The 20,319-nt window shown below is 40.3% G+C and overlaps 1 protein-coding gene across 1 annotated transcript; it reads right to left on the reverse strand.

Annotated features, from left to right (window-relative positions):
* Window positions 1-7,425: 7,425 nt before the first annotated feature.
* Window positions 7,426-8,370, reverse strand: LOC103554343 (olfactory receptor 51I1). Its single transcript, XM_008525368.2, has one exon. The coding sequence runs from the start codon at window positions 8,368-8,370 to the stop codon at window positions 7,426-7,428; it is 945 nt and encodes a 314-aa protein (XP_008523590.2).
* Between the last annotated feature and the right edge of the window lie 11,949 nt (window positions 8,371-20,319).

Genomic DNA, 20,319 nt, shown 5'->3' on the forward strand with positions numbered 1-20,319 from the left:
GAGCTCTGCAAATGGATTCTGGCGGACCTTAGTTCGATGCTCAATTTATATTTTACTCTCAGTGTGACCTTGAACAGGTAACTTAACCTTTCCAAGTCTCAGTGTGTCCCTTTGTAAATTAAGGGTGAAAATACATCTACCTCATATGGTTGTTGAAAAGGTAAGCAAGATATTGTATGGCATATGAAACACTGAATAAAAATAAACTATTTTATCCTTAGGGAGATAACTAAGACCCAGAGAGGAAGAGCAAGTAATATACCAAAAGCCTAAGAATCAATTTCTGCAGAGCCAAGGTTATAGCTTAGATCCACAGACTCTCCTTGTAGTGATGTTTCCATTTCACTATGGAAATAAGAGTAAACCTCAGTCTGACGTAAGATGGAGTCATAAGAAGAAATTGAGTTATAGCTTTGCCAATGGGCATCTGAGCAAACAAGGACACCTGGGAAAATGGTAGTCTCTGTGTGTCCCCACTCCACTCCAGGGAAAGAAACATTTTGAGTGAAAGAGAGACAGTGGTTTTAGAATGTTGAAAAAGAGAGAAACATGAATAGAGTGGTGAAGGATATGGAAATTCCAGGTGAAAATTATACTAATACAAAAGTGACCTGTGAGTTCAAAAACAGAGTTCAGAAAGGCCATTAAGTAAAGATGTAATGGCTTCAAAATAGCATATTTGATCTAGAATCCATGGAGATATCAATGATACAGAGATAAGGACTCCATTATTGGCCAAGAGATCAGAGATAAACAGTTTACCCCCAATTGGAAGATGAAAATAATCATAATATAATATAAAGCAATGTAATGTAAAGTAACTTCACATAATGGAATATAATAAATTAAATTTGTAAACTGAATTTAAAAAAACAGTGAAATAGGGGCCTACCCCATGGCCCAGTAGCTATGTTCATGTGCTTTGTTTCGGAGGCCTAGGGTTCACTGGTTTGGATCCTGGGCGTGGACCTACACACTGCTCATCCAGCAATGCTGTGGTGGTATCCCACATAGAACTAGAATGACCTAAACGAGGATATACAACTATGTTTTGGGGCTTTGAAGAGAAAAAAACAAAAGAGGAAGATTGACAACAGATGTTAGCTCAGGGCCAATCTTCCTCACCAAAAACAAAACAAAACAAAACAAAACAAAACAAAAACATTGAAATAGGAAAGTGCAGTTAAAATTGGTATAAAAGCTGAGTTATCTCAAATCATCAGTTCATTCACTCAGCTGACTTGGATATATGATGCACTGATTCTTTATCAATTCTTTATCCTTCAGTTACCCACTGTTGATATAAAATGATCAGTATAGCTAAAGAGTTCAATTGGAATGCTCCAGTGGAATTGATGGACAGTTAGGAAAATATACAGCTAAAAGAATACAAAGAGCTATAACCATGGCGACACACAAACTAGTAGAGAGGATGACCCCAGAGCCTGTATTCTCCTACTCTCTTCATGCTCAAGTCCTTTCTTCATGCACCAGCCCTTCTGAAATTCCATGCATTCTATCTCTGTATTTCCATCAAGGTTTACACTTTCCATGACAGGTGAAATATACTTGCTTGTGCCTTTTATCCACTGGTGTCTCTTGGTTCTGTCTTATAGATCAGTGGTTCTCAAACTCAACTACATGTTAGAATCACATGAGGAACTTAAAAATCCCCATGCCCAGGCAAGATCCCATACCAATTAAATTAGAATCTCTGGATGTGTATAAAGTTATCAATAAGTTTTAAAGCTCCCAGGTGAACCCAATGTTGAGAATCACTCCAGACCCATTTTGTGACATTCCGATCACTTTACAGTGACAGTGTTTTAGACATAATAGTAATTTTCAAGAGCTCCCTAAGCTTTCCTCTTTTTTTTCCAGACAACCTTCCTAGTCCACTTCTAACCTGCAACTTAAACACCCCCTTCTGTTTCATCATCTACTACATTCCTCAGCATCCTGGAGCTCCTTCAAATAAACTTGGGTTTGCTCATGCTATTCCAAGGTAGTTCCCACAGATATAGCCTAGGTTTGGGCCTAGCATTGCATATCACCTCCCTGGGCATGCACCAAAAGGGAGAGGAGAGCCTGGTAGGAGGCTTTGAGACCTTGTCTAATCATCTCACCTGTAGGCCTTGACTTATCTCACCTGAGACTGCCTGCCACTGGTAAAATCTCATCTTCAGCAGGAAATAATAATGAAGGAATCTTTTTCAGGTTTCACCTGAACATTTTTCTTCATGGTATCTGTTATTTTCTTGCAAAACACATCTTAATTTGTAAATATATATTTACTTGTGTAATGATTTGTTCAATGCCTGTAGCCCTTACAAGATGGTAAACTCCATCAAAATAAGCATGGTATTAACTACATTTTAAAAAAAAGTTTGATGTCTAGATACCCAATACTTGTGCAGTCAAGTACATAGCAGATGCTTAGCAAGCTCTTTAACCAGATAAACAAATAATTGGATGGATAAACAGTGCCTCAATGTTTCAATCATAATACCCTGTAATCTTCACTTCTTCAGATTACTTATGCTAAATTCCTTTAGCTATTCGAAGTACCTGATTTTTAATTCCTTAAAATCCTGCTGTCAGAGTGTATCATGGATATTAACTCTAATATGAATTAACAGTGTGACTGCAGCTTACAACAAATTAATGAGTTTCAGGCTTTGTTAACAGAGGTATTTTATTCAAAAGATAATACATTCTAAAATGTACATTTACAATTCTACACTTTATTTTCTGCTTGCACTGTCTTTCTCTTCCTTGTTAGTTTTTTGAACCCCTACTATTATTTTTACTCAAAACGTTCATTTTATCTGAAACTTTTTCGAGCACTATTTAAGCATTAATAATAATTTTCTTATCTATGACTTTACAGTATTTTATGTAGACTTTTCCTATTTTATTAAAATTACTTTTATACCTCTGTTCTCCCTGTCATAGTTTGGGCTCTTCTAGTATTAGACTTTTGTCGAGTTCATCCTTGCCTCACCAGAACTTCATGATTCTGACACACAGGCAGGCTCAAGAATTTGTGAATTAAGAAAAGCATGAACGTACCACTCAGGACCATAACTGAAGTACGTTCAGTTCCAGGTTACAGACTCTAGATCAGAGTTAAACCAACTGGGACCCACTCAGAGGCAAAGGGTATCAAGTCATGTAAAGAGCATTGAAGGAACCAGTGAAACTTTGTTTTGAGAAGAGGAGACTGCAGAAGAGATTGGTGGGGATGGTTGTAAGAGTTGGAGAGTGATAGGTGGTGAGCATAGGAAGACAGTTTGGGGCTCAGGTAAGGAAGATTTTTCTAAGAGTTAAAGCTGCACAACAAGATAATATGTCTCTGCTCAGTCAAGATGTTTAAGCAAAGACTGAATAACCCTTGTTTGGAATGCTGGAGGGAGAATTCCAGCACCAGCTGAGTTGGGATTAAAGGTCCTTTCATCTCTCCTTCTGTCCTCAGGCCTGATGTCCCAGATGGTCAGGGTCTCTCTTTTTCTGTGACTGAGAAAATCATGGCTGTGGATCTGTGTGGGACAGAACAGAGGCAAGCTCTTAGCACCTGTTGTATGATCATCATGTGTCTTTCATGGCTAAGGCAGTCTCTGGCAGCCCTTTCTGAAGGTGTTTGGGAGCACACAAGGGCTTTTGAATGAATATTACTTTTCTGTAGAAAACCTACATGAAAATCAGACTTAGGGATTTTTTGGTCTTAAACCTGTCTGTCATAGGTCGAACAAATCACAGCTAATACACAAACACACACATGCATTAACAAGATTTACTCAAAGATGTAGAGACAGCAGAGAGACTGAGAGAACCACACAGAGGCACAAACAGAACTGTAGACAAAACACTCTTCTTGTGCAAATACTAGAAGACACAAATAGATTCAAACTCGCCTGAGAGAGCTTTGTGAAGTGAGATGGATTGAAAGACAGAAGGCCAGGACTCACAATGGCTCCAGAATGGGCTTCAGGCAGGCACTAGCCAAGAAAGGAGGCGGACTTTATGTCTGCAAATAAGAATTCCCAGGGGTCAGCGCCTCTGGTGTCCTGTTTTGCCTGAGTGTAATGCTGTGATGGGAAAAAGAGGGCGATTAGATCTTACCTTGGGAGCAGAAGGAAAAGAAAAAAACATCATCTGGAGATACTGCCCTCTCTCCACAGAGGAAATAAAATTCCAACTCCTTCCTTGTGATGAGGAGGATGGAGACAATTTCCTCCAAGCTCCATGGTAACATCCCCCCCCCCCGCCCCCCGCCACCTCAATTATCCAGTCTCAAAACTGGAACTCTGAGCCCAGAACACAGAGTCTAGATCCCCAAATTCTGGGCTGGAAATCCATATCCAAGGCAGAACCAAAATCTTCGAGCCCAATAGGCAAATTCCTGGACACAGAGCCCAGAGAAGAGAGCTTAGGACCCAGAATCATCCCAAGGATTTAAGCAAAAGAGGATATGACCATGGCTGCCTCCATCCACTTGTCATTACTGTTCTCTGCTCTATTCCCGCTCTTATCACCTCTCACTCAACCTTACACCAAGTTCTACAATGTTGAGGTCTCCTCTAGGATAGACATCCCAAGGTACTGAGTGATCATGGGGTTTAAAGTCACACAGACGTAGGTTTGAGTCCCAACCTTGCCATCTACTAGCTTCATGATTTTAGGAGATTAGCATTCCTTCAACCCACCACTTGACCTGTAAAGAGACTGGTACCTATCTACAGGGGGTAGAGATTCAAACGAGAAGAAGAAAGTGACATTTTTTAATGTGATTGAACCATATATGAAAATTATCTGCATCGTAAGTTTTTATGCAGAGCCCAATTTCAGATCCCCCAAACAGATTCTTTTCCCAAATGCCCAGTCTTCCCCTTAAGTATTTTGTTTTACCTCTTCTTTGTTTCAGTTTCAAATAGAATAAGGGTGTCTTGAGGGAAGGAGTGCGGGATAGCTCTCTCCCTTTTCTATCAAGTGGTGGGATGAGTGGGGGAAAGCAAACAGAAGATGGAGAGAGAAAAATCTTCCTTCCCCATATGGAACTTTGAAGTACCTCAGAGAGGCAGTTTGACAACCATTTCTGCTTTCCATTATTGTAGAATTGGTTGGGTTAGAATTAACGAGTTGAGAACCAGGAATTTAAATTCAGGATAATGCAGACAACAACTTTATGAATAAGGTCAGAGAGTCTTGGGAAAAGAAGGGGACCTAAATGATGTCTCAGATTGTGCATAATTAGGGGTAGGGCTTTGAAAAGTCATAGAGCAAAGTGACTCTAGCTGTGTCATTAAGAGCAGCATAAAGAGGAGTAAGCATGGATCCTGACCAGTTTCTTCATTCATTTAATTAGTCATTTAATTGTTCATTTAATTCACATGTACTGGGTACCAAATGCTGTGCTAAGGTGCAGGATTTTACCTTTGACTGCCATTATCTCTTTTTTGACTTTTGAAAAGCTCTTTTCAAGATCCAGTTTCTCCTCCATTAAATAAGAGGAAAAGTCAAGCGAAACCCAAAGTACTTTCACTCTGAGAGTGACAATGCTAAACCCAACATTTGAGCTAATCTCAACAAAAGGGATTTATTATAAGTGCTAAAAGTCATCTATGGGGAAATTATGAAGCACTTTTCCCTGAAGAGCTTAAAAAGGGAAATAAATTTGTCCTGTGGATTGTAAGCAAAACTTCATGATGGAGCAAAGCAAATGTAGGCACAGTCTGCAGGTCCATGTTTGGTGTAGAAGAATAAAACCAGTTTAAACATATCTTATCTAAAGAAGGGATCTATTCTTCAGAAATAAATTAATAGACTTTGTAGAAAAGAAAAAGAAGTCTCAAAAGAGATCTTGATCAGGGAACTTTTATGCATGGGAGTCGAATTGACAAAGAACTCTGGCAGGATCCCACATATTATTGTGACAATCAACTGACTTTTTTCCCCTGTCAGTTCTACTGGCCTAGAGGGCAGCCTTAAAATTGGAGCTTACCTGAATTTTGGATTTTAGGTAGATTGGGATGGCAGAGGGTGGGAATTGGGGGCAAAGGAAGGAACTCACATCATGCAGCAGGGGGCATCAGAGTGACTGTGGAGTAGTTGGAGAATGTTCATCAAATTCTTGTGTGAAGCTATTTGTGTGTTCCATCTGCACCACCTCGTGGCGATGATAGGCTAGAAGTCTGCTTTCCCTTTACGATCAAAGTCATATGCCTAGTTGTCATGCACTCAGTTTCCCCAGATTTGAAACCACCCACAATCTGACTTAGGCAATCTCTCAAGATTGTGCTTCCCAAGCTTCTCAGTGTGAAACTTCCCCTTTGTCTAAACAAAACTGTTTGCGATTCTCCCAAATGTTGTCAACTGATATTCTAGGTTTAAAGTTCTCAGTCTTTCACATGTATCAGAATTGCTTGGAGGACTTTTTAAAAGACAGATTCCTGGACCTCACACCCCCTGAGTTTCTGGTTCAGGAGATCAGAGGAAGGGCCTGAGAATTTGCCTGCCTAACAAGTTCCTAAAAGATGATAATGACGCTGGTTTGGGAATCACACTTTGAGAACCACCTCTCTAGACTCTTGTCATTCATGAGTCTTGTTATTTTTGTCACACATCAGATCAGCATTACCTGAGAGGTGTTCCAAAAGACAAGTACTGTGCTTTGCAAGCCTTCTTCACCCAGGGGTCTTATTAAATGCAGTTCACATTCTCCAGTTCTCGTATGGGGTTTGATTCTGTTTTTCTAACAACCTACCAGATACACCAATGCTGTCATTCATCGGACCACACCTGGAGTAGTAAGATTCTAAACTTTCTTGCCTAAATGTTTCTTCTCAGGCGGTTATTTATGCCAAGATCATTACCTTCCCTTCTCCCTGCCACCCTGTGCCAAGGACCCTTACTCCTCTCATCCTTCATAAGCTACTTCACAAACATACGCCCAAATCTGTTCCCATTTCCACAAACCAAATGAGTCCTCTCTCTCACATGTGGATGCACCAAGCCTCCAAAGAATTGTGTTTGTCTCTAATGTTCATCATTTCCTTAAGTCTGGGTGGTAGTAGAATTATTTATGTTCAAGCCTATCTGCTCTGAGGAACTTCCATTGTCGCCATATATGCCAAACATTTTTCAGGGCATCTGTTGCTCTTTTTCATATTTTCCCCTGGATATGTCTATCTCTTTGCTTAATAATATATCTTACTCATGACTATAATATTCTCAGCAACTAGCAAAGGGTTTTCACACAGTAAATTTTCAACACATATTTATATCATTTTATTAACACAGATGTTCTTTTACTAGTTCCATATTCTCAACAATCAAGATTTGGGCTTCTTCTCCTTCTTGTTTTAGCATTCCTAAAGTTGGTACAACTCCTAGTTCTTCCTCCAAAGGAGTTCTCTCCAGTCTTCCTCAGCATTGGGATTTAAAGAAGACCTTGAGGATTCCTCTGCGTATCTCCTTTGTCTTCACACTGTAGATGATGGGGTTGAGCATGGGGGGTACAAATAGGTAGACATTGGACATCATGACATGAACTACAGCTGGGGCACTTTTCCAGAAGCGGTGGATCATGGAGACAGCAATTATGGGCACATAAAAGGCCAGCACTGCACAGATGTGTGACATGCAGGTGTTGAGCGCCTTGAGTCTCTGTTCCCAGGATGCAATGGCTAGCACAGCTCTCAAGATCAATGTATAGGAAAGTACGATGAAAGTGGAGTCTATGCCATAGGTGAAAACAACAACGAAAAGCCCATAGATGTTGTTAACTTGGATGTCTCCACAGGCTACTTTCATGAGATCTGGATGGAGGCAGTACGAGTGATGCACAACATTGCCCTTGCAGAAGGGCAGTCGTTTCACCAGAAAGGGGAAAGGGAAGAGAGTAGCGAAACTCTTGGCAAGGATGCCCAGACCCATAGCCAAGATACGGCTGTTGGTGAGCACAGCGGCATAACGTAGTGGGTCATAAATAGCTACAAAATGATCAAAGCTCATGGCCAGCAGAATGCCTGATTCCATAAAAGAGAAAGTGTGGATGAAGAACATCTGAACCAAGCAGGCATCAAAGGCAACATGACGGTAGTTGAAGCAGAAGGTAGCAAGCACAGTGGGAAGTGTAGAGAAGGAAACTCCCAGATCATTGAGAGAAAGCATAGAGAGGAAGTAGTACATGGGCTGGTGCAGAGCAGGCTCCCGAACCACCAGAGTGAGGATGCTGAGGTTGCCTACGACAGAGATCAGGTAGAGGATGCAGAAAATCAGGGCAACCCAGGCTTGGCCTGTCTGCAATCCAGGAATGCCTGTCAGCTGGAGTGTGGCTGGCTGGAATGGGGTACCATTGAGGCCCAACATGGCAGGCAGGTGGAGAATACAGATGAAAGATGAGCCCAAGAAGTTGTGTTGGGGGAGTTCCTCACTTTCTTTCAGACATCCTGTCTCTAATACAAAAGGTCAGAGATTGAAAGTATTTGTCTATGTTCCTTTGTTCCCCATTAGACTACGAGCTCTTTGAGTCTAGCAAATAGGCTCTACTCATTTCTGCATCACCAGTGCCCAGTCTAGGGCATAGTAGAAACTCTGTGAAGGTGTGATGATCAATCAAGTGCCAATAATGTGGCAAAGCAACAAGGTAGGAGACAACATGGACAAAGTTCCCTAATCTTCACCTTAAAGTGCGGTATCCCTTCACTTCCTCTTCTCAGCCGAGAAGCAATATTCTGGGAATTTGGGGAAAAATAAAAATTAAGATAGACATGGGAAAGGAAACACTGCCCATTTCTTAGGGAACCCCTTGGTAGATGGCACAGATGAAACCTCTACAGCTGTAAAATTATAGCTTCAATAACCCTTACTCAGACTTCACCTCAGCCTCTCAATCTCATGGCTACCCCTGAACTTGTTGTCACCAAAACTGTTACACTTCTGAAATCTCAGATTCCAACTTTTTACACTCTGAGCATAGCCTTCTATCTTCCAGCTCTTGTCCTTCTCATGCCCATGCGCTTGCTTTCAGAGTCTCAATAATTCTTCCATTTTCTTCTGGTCTATCTAATAGCTCTTCTTCCTCACTTTTTTCATCACCTACTCTCCCACTAAGATTAGTTTCTTTACCTTTTCTTTGCCTCTCTTCCATTCACACAGTAAACCCCAAGTTTGATAATTTCTATAATCAAAATGGGTGTACAGCTGGATAAAAACTGAAGAGGTAAGTGTTTTATTGGGGAAAAAAAAGAGATTGATTACTTCCCACTACCTAAATTTTAAATTTATTCACACCGTTATCTATTCTTACAATATGGTTTTTGGGAAAGAGATGCCTCACCTTCTCCAAGACCAGGCCTTCTACTTTTAGGATTCCATTTCTTGCTCTCACCTTCAGAGACCTCTTCCACTAGTCCATTGTTTTGTATCTGTAGCCTCTCCCTTTCTGTCCCTTTCCCTTCAGGCAGTAAGCATGTGCAAGACCATGTCATCATACAAACAGAACCTTCCCGCTCTCGCTGCAACACTATTACCCTTCCCCAATTCTTAGTCAAACTTCTTAAAACACTTTCTCTCTGGATGCCAAGAAAGGGGAGCTTGTTTATGTGTCTGTTTTTCCAACTCCATTCTGAGATCCTCAAAGTCAGGATTCGACCTATTGACTTACCTTCTATCACTGCTCAATTTACTATATCTGGCTTCCATGCTACCCTCTCCCAACTGAAACTGATTTCTTTATGGTCACTAATGACCTCTTTGTCGCTAAAGCTAATGAAAACATTCCCTCTCTCCATCCATTTGACCTCCCTACCAGAGTTAAAATTTTTGGTAATTCACCTTTTTAGAAAGGCTTTCTTCCTTCAGAGGCCCCATTTCTCCCCGATTTTCCTCCTACTTTGCCATCTCCATCCCTACCTTCTTTACTGAATTGTCTTTCTCTGTCTTTGTGCTTGAACATCATCAGCCTAACTCCAAGAAAAGTAATCAACAGTCAGAATGGTGCAAAGTGAAATACCATATCATAAAAAAGACTTCTCAGCATTTATCCAAAATATCTCTGTAACTGTATTTCCATGGTACCAGATATCCCCAAATTAATGCTCTATTCTGTAGAGTAGAATGGTAGTTGCCAGGGGCTGGGGGCAGGGAGTGGAGAATGGGAAGATGTTCATGAAAGGGTACAAGCTTCCAGCAATAAGATGAATAAGTTCTGGGGATCTAATTACACCATAGTGGCTATAGCTAACAATATTACAATACATACTTGAAAATCCTTGAGAGTAGATCTTAAATGTTATCACCACACACACACAAAATATAATTAAGTAAGAGAATGGATGTGTTTACTAACTCTATTGTGGCGATCATTTTGAAATATACATGTGTATCAAATCATAACTGTGTATACCTTAAACTTACAGATGTTTACGTCAATAATATTGCAACAAAGCTGAAAAATAGCTATAGTTAAAATTAAAAAATAAAACCCCATTTTGGAACTTGTGCATAATGTCTCCCTTCTTCTTTTGACTTTTCTAGGATTTGCATCTTCTTCCTAGCCTTCCTAGAAATTAGATGGTGCCTAAAGCCTAGAGAATGCCCAGATAGAAGTAATAATCCTGAAAGTACATGGGCCATGAGAAACAATTTGTCTATTCTTTTTTTTTCTCTCTCCTCTACCTGAGAATTCAAAGGAACACATAATCAATACAATTTCTTTTTCCTAAGCTCCCTCTAAACTCTCTTATTCCCAGTCCAGTTGTAAAGTCAATGTCTCCAAGAAGTCTTCTTAGATCCAGCCTGTCCATATCTGGTTTTTTTTATCACCTTCATTTCAATAGTATTTCTAGATTCTGAAGAAATGGAAAGACCCTTAAGAGCACCAACAGATACTAAGAACTCTCTCACGAAGTGGGTTTATCCCACTACCCTTAACCCTTGGTATCTAGATTTAGGTAATCTGAAAGGGCATATTTCATCCATTTTCTATATTTTCCTCAGTCTAGAAATCAACTTGGAAAACCTCTTCCAAGAAAACATGCTCTGCCTCCACTCATTAAACATTTTTTGTTGTTAGGACCATAGATATGTCAGTTAATGCTTGCTAAATGTGACTAAAAAAAAGGTCAAGAAGATGGAGACAGATCCTGTTCTTTTGCATAAGATGTGCATGAGCATGGACACACACACAGTCGCACAAAGCTGCCATAAAATATACATTTTTACACTCCTACATACACTTAGATACTCAGATATTCACAAGTACTATACGATGGCAAACAGAAACTATCACACACTCCCTTGGTCTCACAAAGCACTATCACAACCACAGAATTTAAAGATTCATAGCTACTCAGTGGTGTTAAACACTATGTTTCAAATATCCTCTCATGTTTATACCCTCCAGAACACATATCTATAAACATACACACACATATAAAACCACAGTGTCACAGATACATCAGGATTTTTATCTATAACAGACCCACAGTAATATCCCAGCCAATTATATTCCCATGACATACTCAACACTAAAAATCCAGCTACGATAGAAGACCATATTGTTAAATCAATTCCTTTCGTTGGATTCTCTGACTTTTCTCTCCAGCTGCACCTCAAACAGTTAAGTATATGAGACAATAATTCAAATTGCAGGAGAAAAAGTATGGAATGCTCTCAAGACAAAATCTATATCTGATGCATCAGCCCCTTAATCTAAGGGTATGTGGTTTGGTATAAGGGTTTTGATTCAGATGGGAACCTTACTTCAGGGTCTGTGATCCTAGGCTTTAGAAAGCAACATATTTGGCTCATGTAGGAGGGGAAATGTGAGGGTCAGAGTCGGGCTGAGGCTGCAGTGAGAGTGTTAAAGTTTGGGATGACTTTTAGATAAGGAGCCAGGTGGTCAATCTGAAGGAGGGGCACTCACAGATGCTTCTTTTCCCTGTAGCTGGATGTACTGGTCTGTGAGTCCTGTCAGTACAGCAGCATCAGCTCACTCTCCTATGACTCACAAATTTATGAATATCCCAGAATCTGAAGGTGTTTTGTTTGTGGTGTGAGGAGGGAAACTGGAAATAATGGAGAAGGTAATATCAAGGAACAGGGAGCTTGACCATATGAGAATTGCTCCCAAGAGAATCCTGTTCTTGGCCCCATCAACCCTGATGTCGTCACCCATATCCATTACTCTGTTAATCCTTCCTTGATCAGAGGATGCAAACACATGTATGCACACAAACATACATAGTTATAACATTCTGAGGCTCCCACAGATACACCCCTAGACACATTCAGCTCTTTATTTACTAACATTCCCATTGCATCTTTTAGATTCATACACATACAAATAGATAAACACAAATACCTCATCAACTGCCCAATGTTTTAGTCACTAATCACATGTCTTGACACATAAACACAGACTGTAATCTTTGTATTCTTACAATGATTATAAAGACCAATGTAGACTACAGACGTAATTTTAGAAATAGGTGGCGAGTCATACACATACTTGAAGAAACAATCAAATACCTTCCAAATATACTCAATACTCACATAGCCAAAAGTATATGTTTCTAGCACATATCAACATTCTCACCAACAGATCAACAAAATGTCCAACAAATTCATATCACCACATCTATTCACAGATTCGTATGTGGAGTTTAACTGCATTGCCTAATTTTTTTACAAATGCTTGTCAGCATCCATAAACATGCTTCTTATGTAAGCATTCCTTTTACTCCACCAATATATGGAGGCTAAAGATTACAGACTTAGTTCAGTTCAACTAAAAACCAACAAAAAATGGAAGAAAACACATTTTTCAGCACTATTCTGCTTCAGGTATTATTCTCAGCACTGATGTTATCCAGAGCAATAAGGACACAGCACCTATGCTTGAAAAGAAGATAAATATTGAGAAACTGATCCGTTCAATAGTCCAGACAAATACACCTCCAGATGCCACCTAGAAATATGTCATAAACATATTTCACAACAAAATCAATGCATTTGCCCAAAACTTATCTAAGGTAATTGTCAGATCTGTGCATTATACGTTTGAAAGAAATCAAAGAACTACACAAAATATTAAACTTCAGTTAATGATATGAATGTTGAAATATTCAGGGGGCAGAGTATTGATGTTGCACCTTACTTTGAAATGCATCAATAAGATAAATGGATTGATTGATGGATAGAGGGAGGGATACATAGGTAAATATATGACAAAGCATGTATAACAAAATATTTTTTCTCCTTCTTCTTCTCCCCAAAGCCCCCAGTACATAGTTGTATATTCTAGTTGTGAGTGCCTCTGGTTGTGCTAAGTGGGATGCCACCTCAGCACGGCCTGATGAGCGGTGCCGTGTCCGCGCCCAGCATCCAAACCAGCGAAACTGTGGGCCACCGAAGTAGAATGCACCAGCTTAACCACTCAGCCCCAGGGCTGGTCCCTAATCTATTAATGTTGTAATATATGTGGTGGGTATACTGATGTCCACTTTAAAACTTCAAGTTTTCTGCATGTTTGAAATTTTTCATGATAAAATGTTGAGAATTTTTTAACGAAGAAAAACACGTGGAGCAAGACACAGATCATTCTTCTGAAAGCACAAGACACATTCCAAACTGTAATGGAAATTCAACCCAATGCAAAACAATCTCAAGTCCTAGTTTAAGTCAATCCTGATCATCTTTTGTATAAACTCATTATTAGTATGTGTTATGGGATACATTTTACGTATTTCTCATAAGTGATTTCTTTTCAGATGGTTAAAGACAATAATCAAATTTCTCAGCTGTAGCTTGTTTTGTCCCATGGTCAACCACTTAGGTTTAACAAATAATCATTCCCTGCCATACTTGTGCCCCATCCTAAGGGCATCTGATTCTTCCCCTAGATTGCTCTCTCTCCATTGAAGGCTACAGAACCATGCAGAGCCAACTATAATAGGGTGCAATCACTGCTTTCACGGCAGAAATGTACAATGTTATGAGGAAAGAGTCATCAGTTCTAATTGATTAGGTAAGGTTTTAAGAATATAAGTAGGTTTCGATTGTGTGCCAATCTTAAAGTAGTTCCCAGAGAAATCTGGCTGTCTGGCTTTGAGAGAGATCATTTTATAAACAGAATTTCTACTCCTCAGAACTCAAGAAGTCAATTACTCTCATCTTTCAGGGATGACAGCAAGTTGATACCTCACACGTGGCTGACTATGAAAATGAAAGTTCATGGGAGGTCATGTATCTTACAGTGCTAGTGAATGAATGAATTATGCTTTATTCTGTACCAAGGATAGGGCTGTTTACCCTCAGATCCACTTCTCACTCTTCTGTAGCTCTTCTCCGTATCACAGGGGTCCAATCATTAATTGAAGAATATCCTAAACTCCAGTGTCAGCAGATTTCCAGATGGGTTCACTGTTGGGAAGCACTGACAGACAAAGAGTGTTTCAGTCACTCCACTTTCCTGCCTACAGCAGAATCTCTGGCATGGGTTTGCATCTCTTCCACGCCTCCAGCTTCTGCTGGTTAAGATCACTTTCCCTCCAGCTTCGGTAACATAACTTTTGACTCTCCAGCCTAGAGGTGGCGGTGGCGTCCTGCATTGCAAATCTCTAGGTTATTTTAGCATCTGCTGGTCAGTTTCTCAGCTCTTTTGAAACCTGTAACAATTCCTGGATTAATTTCATTGTTTTATTTTACTGGTTATTATGTTATTGTCTCTCAGTCTCAATTTCAACTTTTATATTATCCTTTGTGATGCTGGGGTTGGGCCTCTGCAAACTGCATTTCTTCTTTGCCAACCAGTTCCAAAAATCTTCAAATAGGGCATGCTAGGAAACTAGAGTAGGAGAGAAGCCTTGATTGTTGTTGATGTCAGTGTTACCACAGCAACACTTCTTTTTTTTTTTTCTTTTTGAGAAAGATTAGCCCTGAGTTAACTACTGCAGGTCTTCCTCTTTTTGCTGAGGAAGCCTAGCCCTGAGCTAACATCTGTGCCCATCTTCCTCTACTTTACATGTGGGACGCCTACCACAGCATGGTGTGCCAAACGGTGACATGTCCGCTCCCGGGATCCGAACCGGCTAATGCCAGGCTGCCGAGAAGCAGGAACGTGCGCACTTAACCACTGTGCGACAGGGCCGGCCCTCTGGCAACACTTTACCTAAGCACCAGTGGTTACTTCCAGTGATGTTAGTTGCTTCTATTTTGCAGCCTTCCATCATTCCCCAAACCAGTCTTACTGTGACCTCTTAAAGACTTCAGAACAAGCCAGGGAAGTCTAAGAGGAGTAAGTTCCAGTCTTATAGGGTGTCTTGTGTGACCTCTTCAGACCCCAGCACCACCTAAACAGTGCGCACTCTTCAAAAGTCTGAGTTTCAGCTCTGTAATGCTCCTCCTCCATTCTTGTAAGATTTAATAATTCCAAACCCCTCCCTTTGTTCCCCTGGTACTAGGGTTAGAAACTGCTTCCACAATTTACTACCTCCAATGACACCTTTGTATCCCCGTTTTGTCTCTGCATCCTCTAACATTTGGTTAACAACATTTTACATCATTTTTTCTCAATTAAAGGAACGGATGTGGTTCTTACATTCTAACTAGACTGTAAATGGACTCGGTTTTTTGTTTCCTATGTTAGATTGTGACTAATACATATGAATTCAATAGACAATCACTAAATACTACATTCCAAGCACTATGTTAGGACCTGGAGACATAGTGATGACCAAGAACAGTGGTATCTTACTCTGGGAGAATGGAACCCATTGCAATCAATGTGAAAAGACTATTAACAAGAAAATAAGGCATATTGTGGGAGTACCTGAGCTTCTATTATACAAATAAACAGAAACATTTGAACAGAGAGGGCACTAAAATGTCAAAGATGTTTAAGAAAGAAACCTGTTCACAATATTTTTGTCAAAAACAGTAGGGATCATGAGCTCATTGATTCAATAAATGCTTATTGAGTACCTACTAGGTGTCCTACAATATTTTAAATTACGTAGACACAACTCTAAACAAAATAGTCAAGTCCATTCTGATGAGGTTGTGGGGACCTGAAATTGGCCACCCCAAGATATGTCTCTTTGGCATCAGGATTATTTGAGGCTGATTGCTTTTGATAAACTGGGACAGCGAAGGAGGCTCTGAGGAATGGAACTTGCCCTTTGTTAGGACACGTTTACATTTGTAAGGTAAATTTCTACCTGTAAAAGGTGCCTCCCTCTCTGCACCAGGAAGAAGAAAGATTACATTCTCTCTAGAAACTCTTAATCAATACCAAAGGCAAGGATTTAAATCTGCATTTTATTGTGCTTCTCTGGTAACCTCCTGTAACTGACTTCCCTCCCCCGCCCAACGTTGGCGTCTCCTTAAAGATTAAGCATCTTTCTTTAGGCTGGGAACTGATTGCGGCGCTCATCTGTGACCACCCCCCCCCCCGCCAGCCTGAGGCAACACACCTGCCACCCCACGGCGTTCACTGGGACAGCAGACCTATCTGTCGTTTCCATCAAGCGCTGTGCTGACAGAGCAGCCTCGTGACTATTGTAAAAGGGACTTTTCAATCATATGTGAAACACCCTGTTTGGGGGCTATATAACCACTCTGTGCACCCCACTTCTTCGGTGCCCTTTCTTCCTTTGGGAAGAAAGGCCCTGGGCCATGGTTCCTCATAAAGCTTTGTTTAATTTTCTCTTGCTATTCTGTCTCATGTGAATTTAATTCGTTCTCCAGCCAGACGAACCCACATTTCGGGAGAGGAAATATCCTCCTCCCCTACAAGGTTTATATTTTAGTGGGATGACAGACAAGAATAAGTAATAAGATAATTTCAAAGTGAAAAGTGGGATGAAGAAAATAAAATTAAAACTACGAAAATATTGTTATGTTCTCAGGTTTGCCACAATGCTTTACATGGTGCCTTGAGACTTAGTAAAAACTCCATATATATTGACTGAATAAACACAGGAGATTTCACTTGAGCAGTTTAGAATCAGGGTCTTGTTTTGTTCTGTTTTGTTTGTGCAGCGTGAAGGAGACAAGGGTCAGCATGAACGAACGCATAAGGTTTGATTATGTCGAGCAGAAGGAACCACTTCTGGCAAAGCTCTTATTCTGGAAGAAGATAATGAGGGATATGTGGAAGCGAATGTGGAGAAAAGAAGGGAGGAAGAAGAGAGGTAGGGAGGAGAAGATGAGAAAATGAGAAGAAATAAGTGGAAGGTCTGGAGGAAAGGGGAGTATAAGCAATAGGAGGGAGAAGCAGAAAAATAAAGGGAAGATGAGTAGTGGTTTGATCATCACGTGATTTATAATCACTTCCTCCATGGAACTTTTCCCTAATCTTTTCTTCTCAGCTTTGAGGTGATAATACTTTCTTTAAACTCCTAGAAATTACTCTGATAATCAGCAGCACATGCTTTAACATTGAATTCTCTACTGCCCCCCTAAGATCCCTAACTACAGGTATTCATCCCCCTGGGCAATCCCCTCCGATTGAGTGTGGGTGGACTTAGTCACACATCTAACTAATAGGATAAGGAGAAAATGACCATGTGTGAGGCAAAGACTAGGTATGAAAGAAAAAGAAAAAAAGGGAGTGTAGCATTGTACCATCTATCTCTCAGATCATTCATTCTAGAGGGAGATATGTCATGAACAATCCAATGGAGAGGGCTACATGGCCATGAACTGAAACCTCCTGCCAATAGCCATGTGAGCTGCGGTGTGTTGAGGGGTACTCCAGACTAGACAAGTCTTCATAGACTGCAGCTGTAGCCAACACCTTGACTGTAACCTCATGAGTGACTCGTAGCCAGGACCACTGATTAAGCTGTTTCCTGACCCTTTGGTCCTTAATGAATAAGTCAGAGAGTTCATAGTTTAATGAAATATTGTGTTTGTTTTTTAAGCTGTGGATTTTTTGTAATTTGTTATGCATCAATTGATAGCTAATAGGGACACAGGATTCATATTCCAGAGACTGAAAAGTTTAGTCAAATCTAGGTACGGACTGGATATTTAACAATGATGGTTGGCTAATTCACTTATTTATTCATTTTATTATTCACAAATGTTATTGAACACCTAATGTACACAAGGTGGAGGTGAGAGTAACTAGACCTCTTTCTTCTTCATAGTCCCTATATTGGGTTTTGTGACAATAGCCTGAGAAAACTGTGAATAAATTCATTGACAATATCTGTAACATTCCAGGTAAAGTAGAGATGAAGGAAATATTTGGGAGGAATCCATTGGTGCCAGAACAAAGGTGAAAATCTTTGGGTTACAAGAGCCCAAATCCCATGTAACATTCTGAAAACAGCTGATCGTACACTCCGTATTATTTCCTCACCTCAGGAAATATTTCTCAACTTCTTTTTAAAGGAACTTTGAAAACCAGTGAATGGCAAGATTGTAGATGACACTGTCTTAGGCTACATGTGATGACTGCTTATTTGTGGGAACATCTTTCGCCATTTCCCTAAATACGTACACTCACATTTGGAATGGGTCACTCCGTTACAAAAGCAATTGCTAAGTAGCTACATCAACGAAGCTCTCCCAGGCCCTGGATAAGACATGGTTTCTGAGGCTGACAATAATTTTATTCATCCATTCATTCTAAGAATCAACCAAGTCCCAGACACTGAGTTAGGTAGTGGGGAGAATGCAATGAAAAATACACAGCATTCATAATTTACTTAAGATTGTGCAACATTCCAATAGTATTTGATAAACTCTGTAAGGGAGAAATGTCAAGAACTCAAGGTGTCACGAAAAAGCTCAAGAGATTAGGAAAAGAATCGCATAGCAGATAAAGGTTATAATGAATCTTACAGCTGTAGGATTCACCAGGAAGAGTTTTAGTTGGCAGAATTCCCTGCAGAGGAAATGATGTGGACAAAATTGCAGAAGAATAGAGTCATGAAATAGAGCATTTGTTTGAGAAACTGCAAGAAGTTCAGTGATACAGGTACAAATGCTGTAAGGCTTGGAGTGACAAGAGATCACTGGAAAGAGAAGCAAGAAAGGGTCTTGTATACACTCAACCGTTTGCAATCCTTGAAGAGGGAATGGTTTGGTGACAGAGAATACACAAACCCCAAATTGCATACTGCAGCTCAGACAATGGCCTTTTGAGAGGAGAAATTTCAATCTGCTAGGAGTTTGAGATGTCTTGGAGTAGAATTTTAAAATTGATTCTTCATATCTCAAAATGGCTAATGCATTGAAGACAATGAATACTATATTCTGAATGGACAACCATGGGGAAATTTTGAATTAGTTTTTAGAGAACCGGTTGGCTGAATTTTAAACTCCTCCTCTGAATTCAGTGGTTCTCAACCAGTGGTGCTTTTGTCCCCTAGGGGACACTTGGCAATGTCTGCAGGCATTTTTGGTTGTTATAACTGAGGTGGAACATCTATTGGGCAAAGACCAGAGATGCTGCTAGATATCCTATGATGCGCAGGACATCACACCACAATAAAGAATTACCCAGACCAAAATGCTAATAGTGCTGAGGTTGAGAAATTCTGCCCTAATTAAAGGTATCAAAATTATGAATTAGAGGATTTAAATAAAGATTTCTGAAGAGATCCATAGGAAAGAGCTAAGTCTCCTACCCCACACCCCCACCAAGGAAAGGGTTAGGGAAGTGCATCTCATGTTACCTTGAGCCAAAAGAGAGGAAACATATGTCCCCTGAAATCTGGGGAAAGAGAGAGACAGCAGATGGGTTCCTTACCTACGCCTGGAAATCTAAATGGAGGTATAAAAGTTACTTTGCTGTTCTCATAGCAGAATTGAATGAGAGACTATTCCTATTTTGAGGTGGGGCATTTGTTGCAATATAGGAAGGCTGGCTGTTTCCTGGATGGGATACACAGAGAGAGCTGGCATGTGTTGTCTTAGATCCTGTCCAGAAGAATGTATGATTCTGCAAAGAGGATCTGGGTTGTGGATGGAGTCATAAGCAGCCATATGGAGTAGGACACATTAGTTTAAATCAAGTGGAGAAGTAAAAGATGGGGAGAAGGTTTGTTGAATAATCTATGAAAATACCCAATGAAAGAGAGTCAGCTGTAAACACTTAACGCATCTAGTAAACATCATAGTAGTTAACTGAACCGCTAATGAATTAAGAATCTTCCACTTCCCCTTCTCTCTCTTTCGTGGAGGAGGAGCCTGAAACCATGGTTAGCAAGTGAGGAATGAGAAAAGAGGAAAGGCTGTAACACTAAACACTGGAAAGTTTGACTATTACATGAGGCTGGGCATTCTAATTACTCACCAGAG

The sequence above is a fragment of the Equus przewalskii genome, chromosome 6, assembly GCF_037783145.1.
Source record: "Equus przewalskii isolate Varuska chromosome 6, EquPr2, whole genome shotgun sequence".
Classification (NCBI taxonomy): domain Eukaryota; kingdom Metazoa; phylum Chordata; class Mammalia; order Perissodactyla; family Equidae; genus Equus; species Equus przewalskii.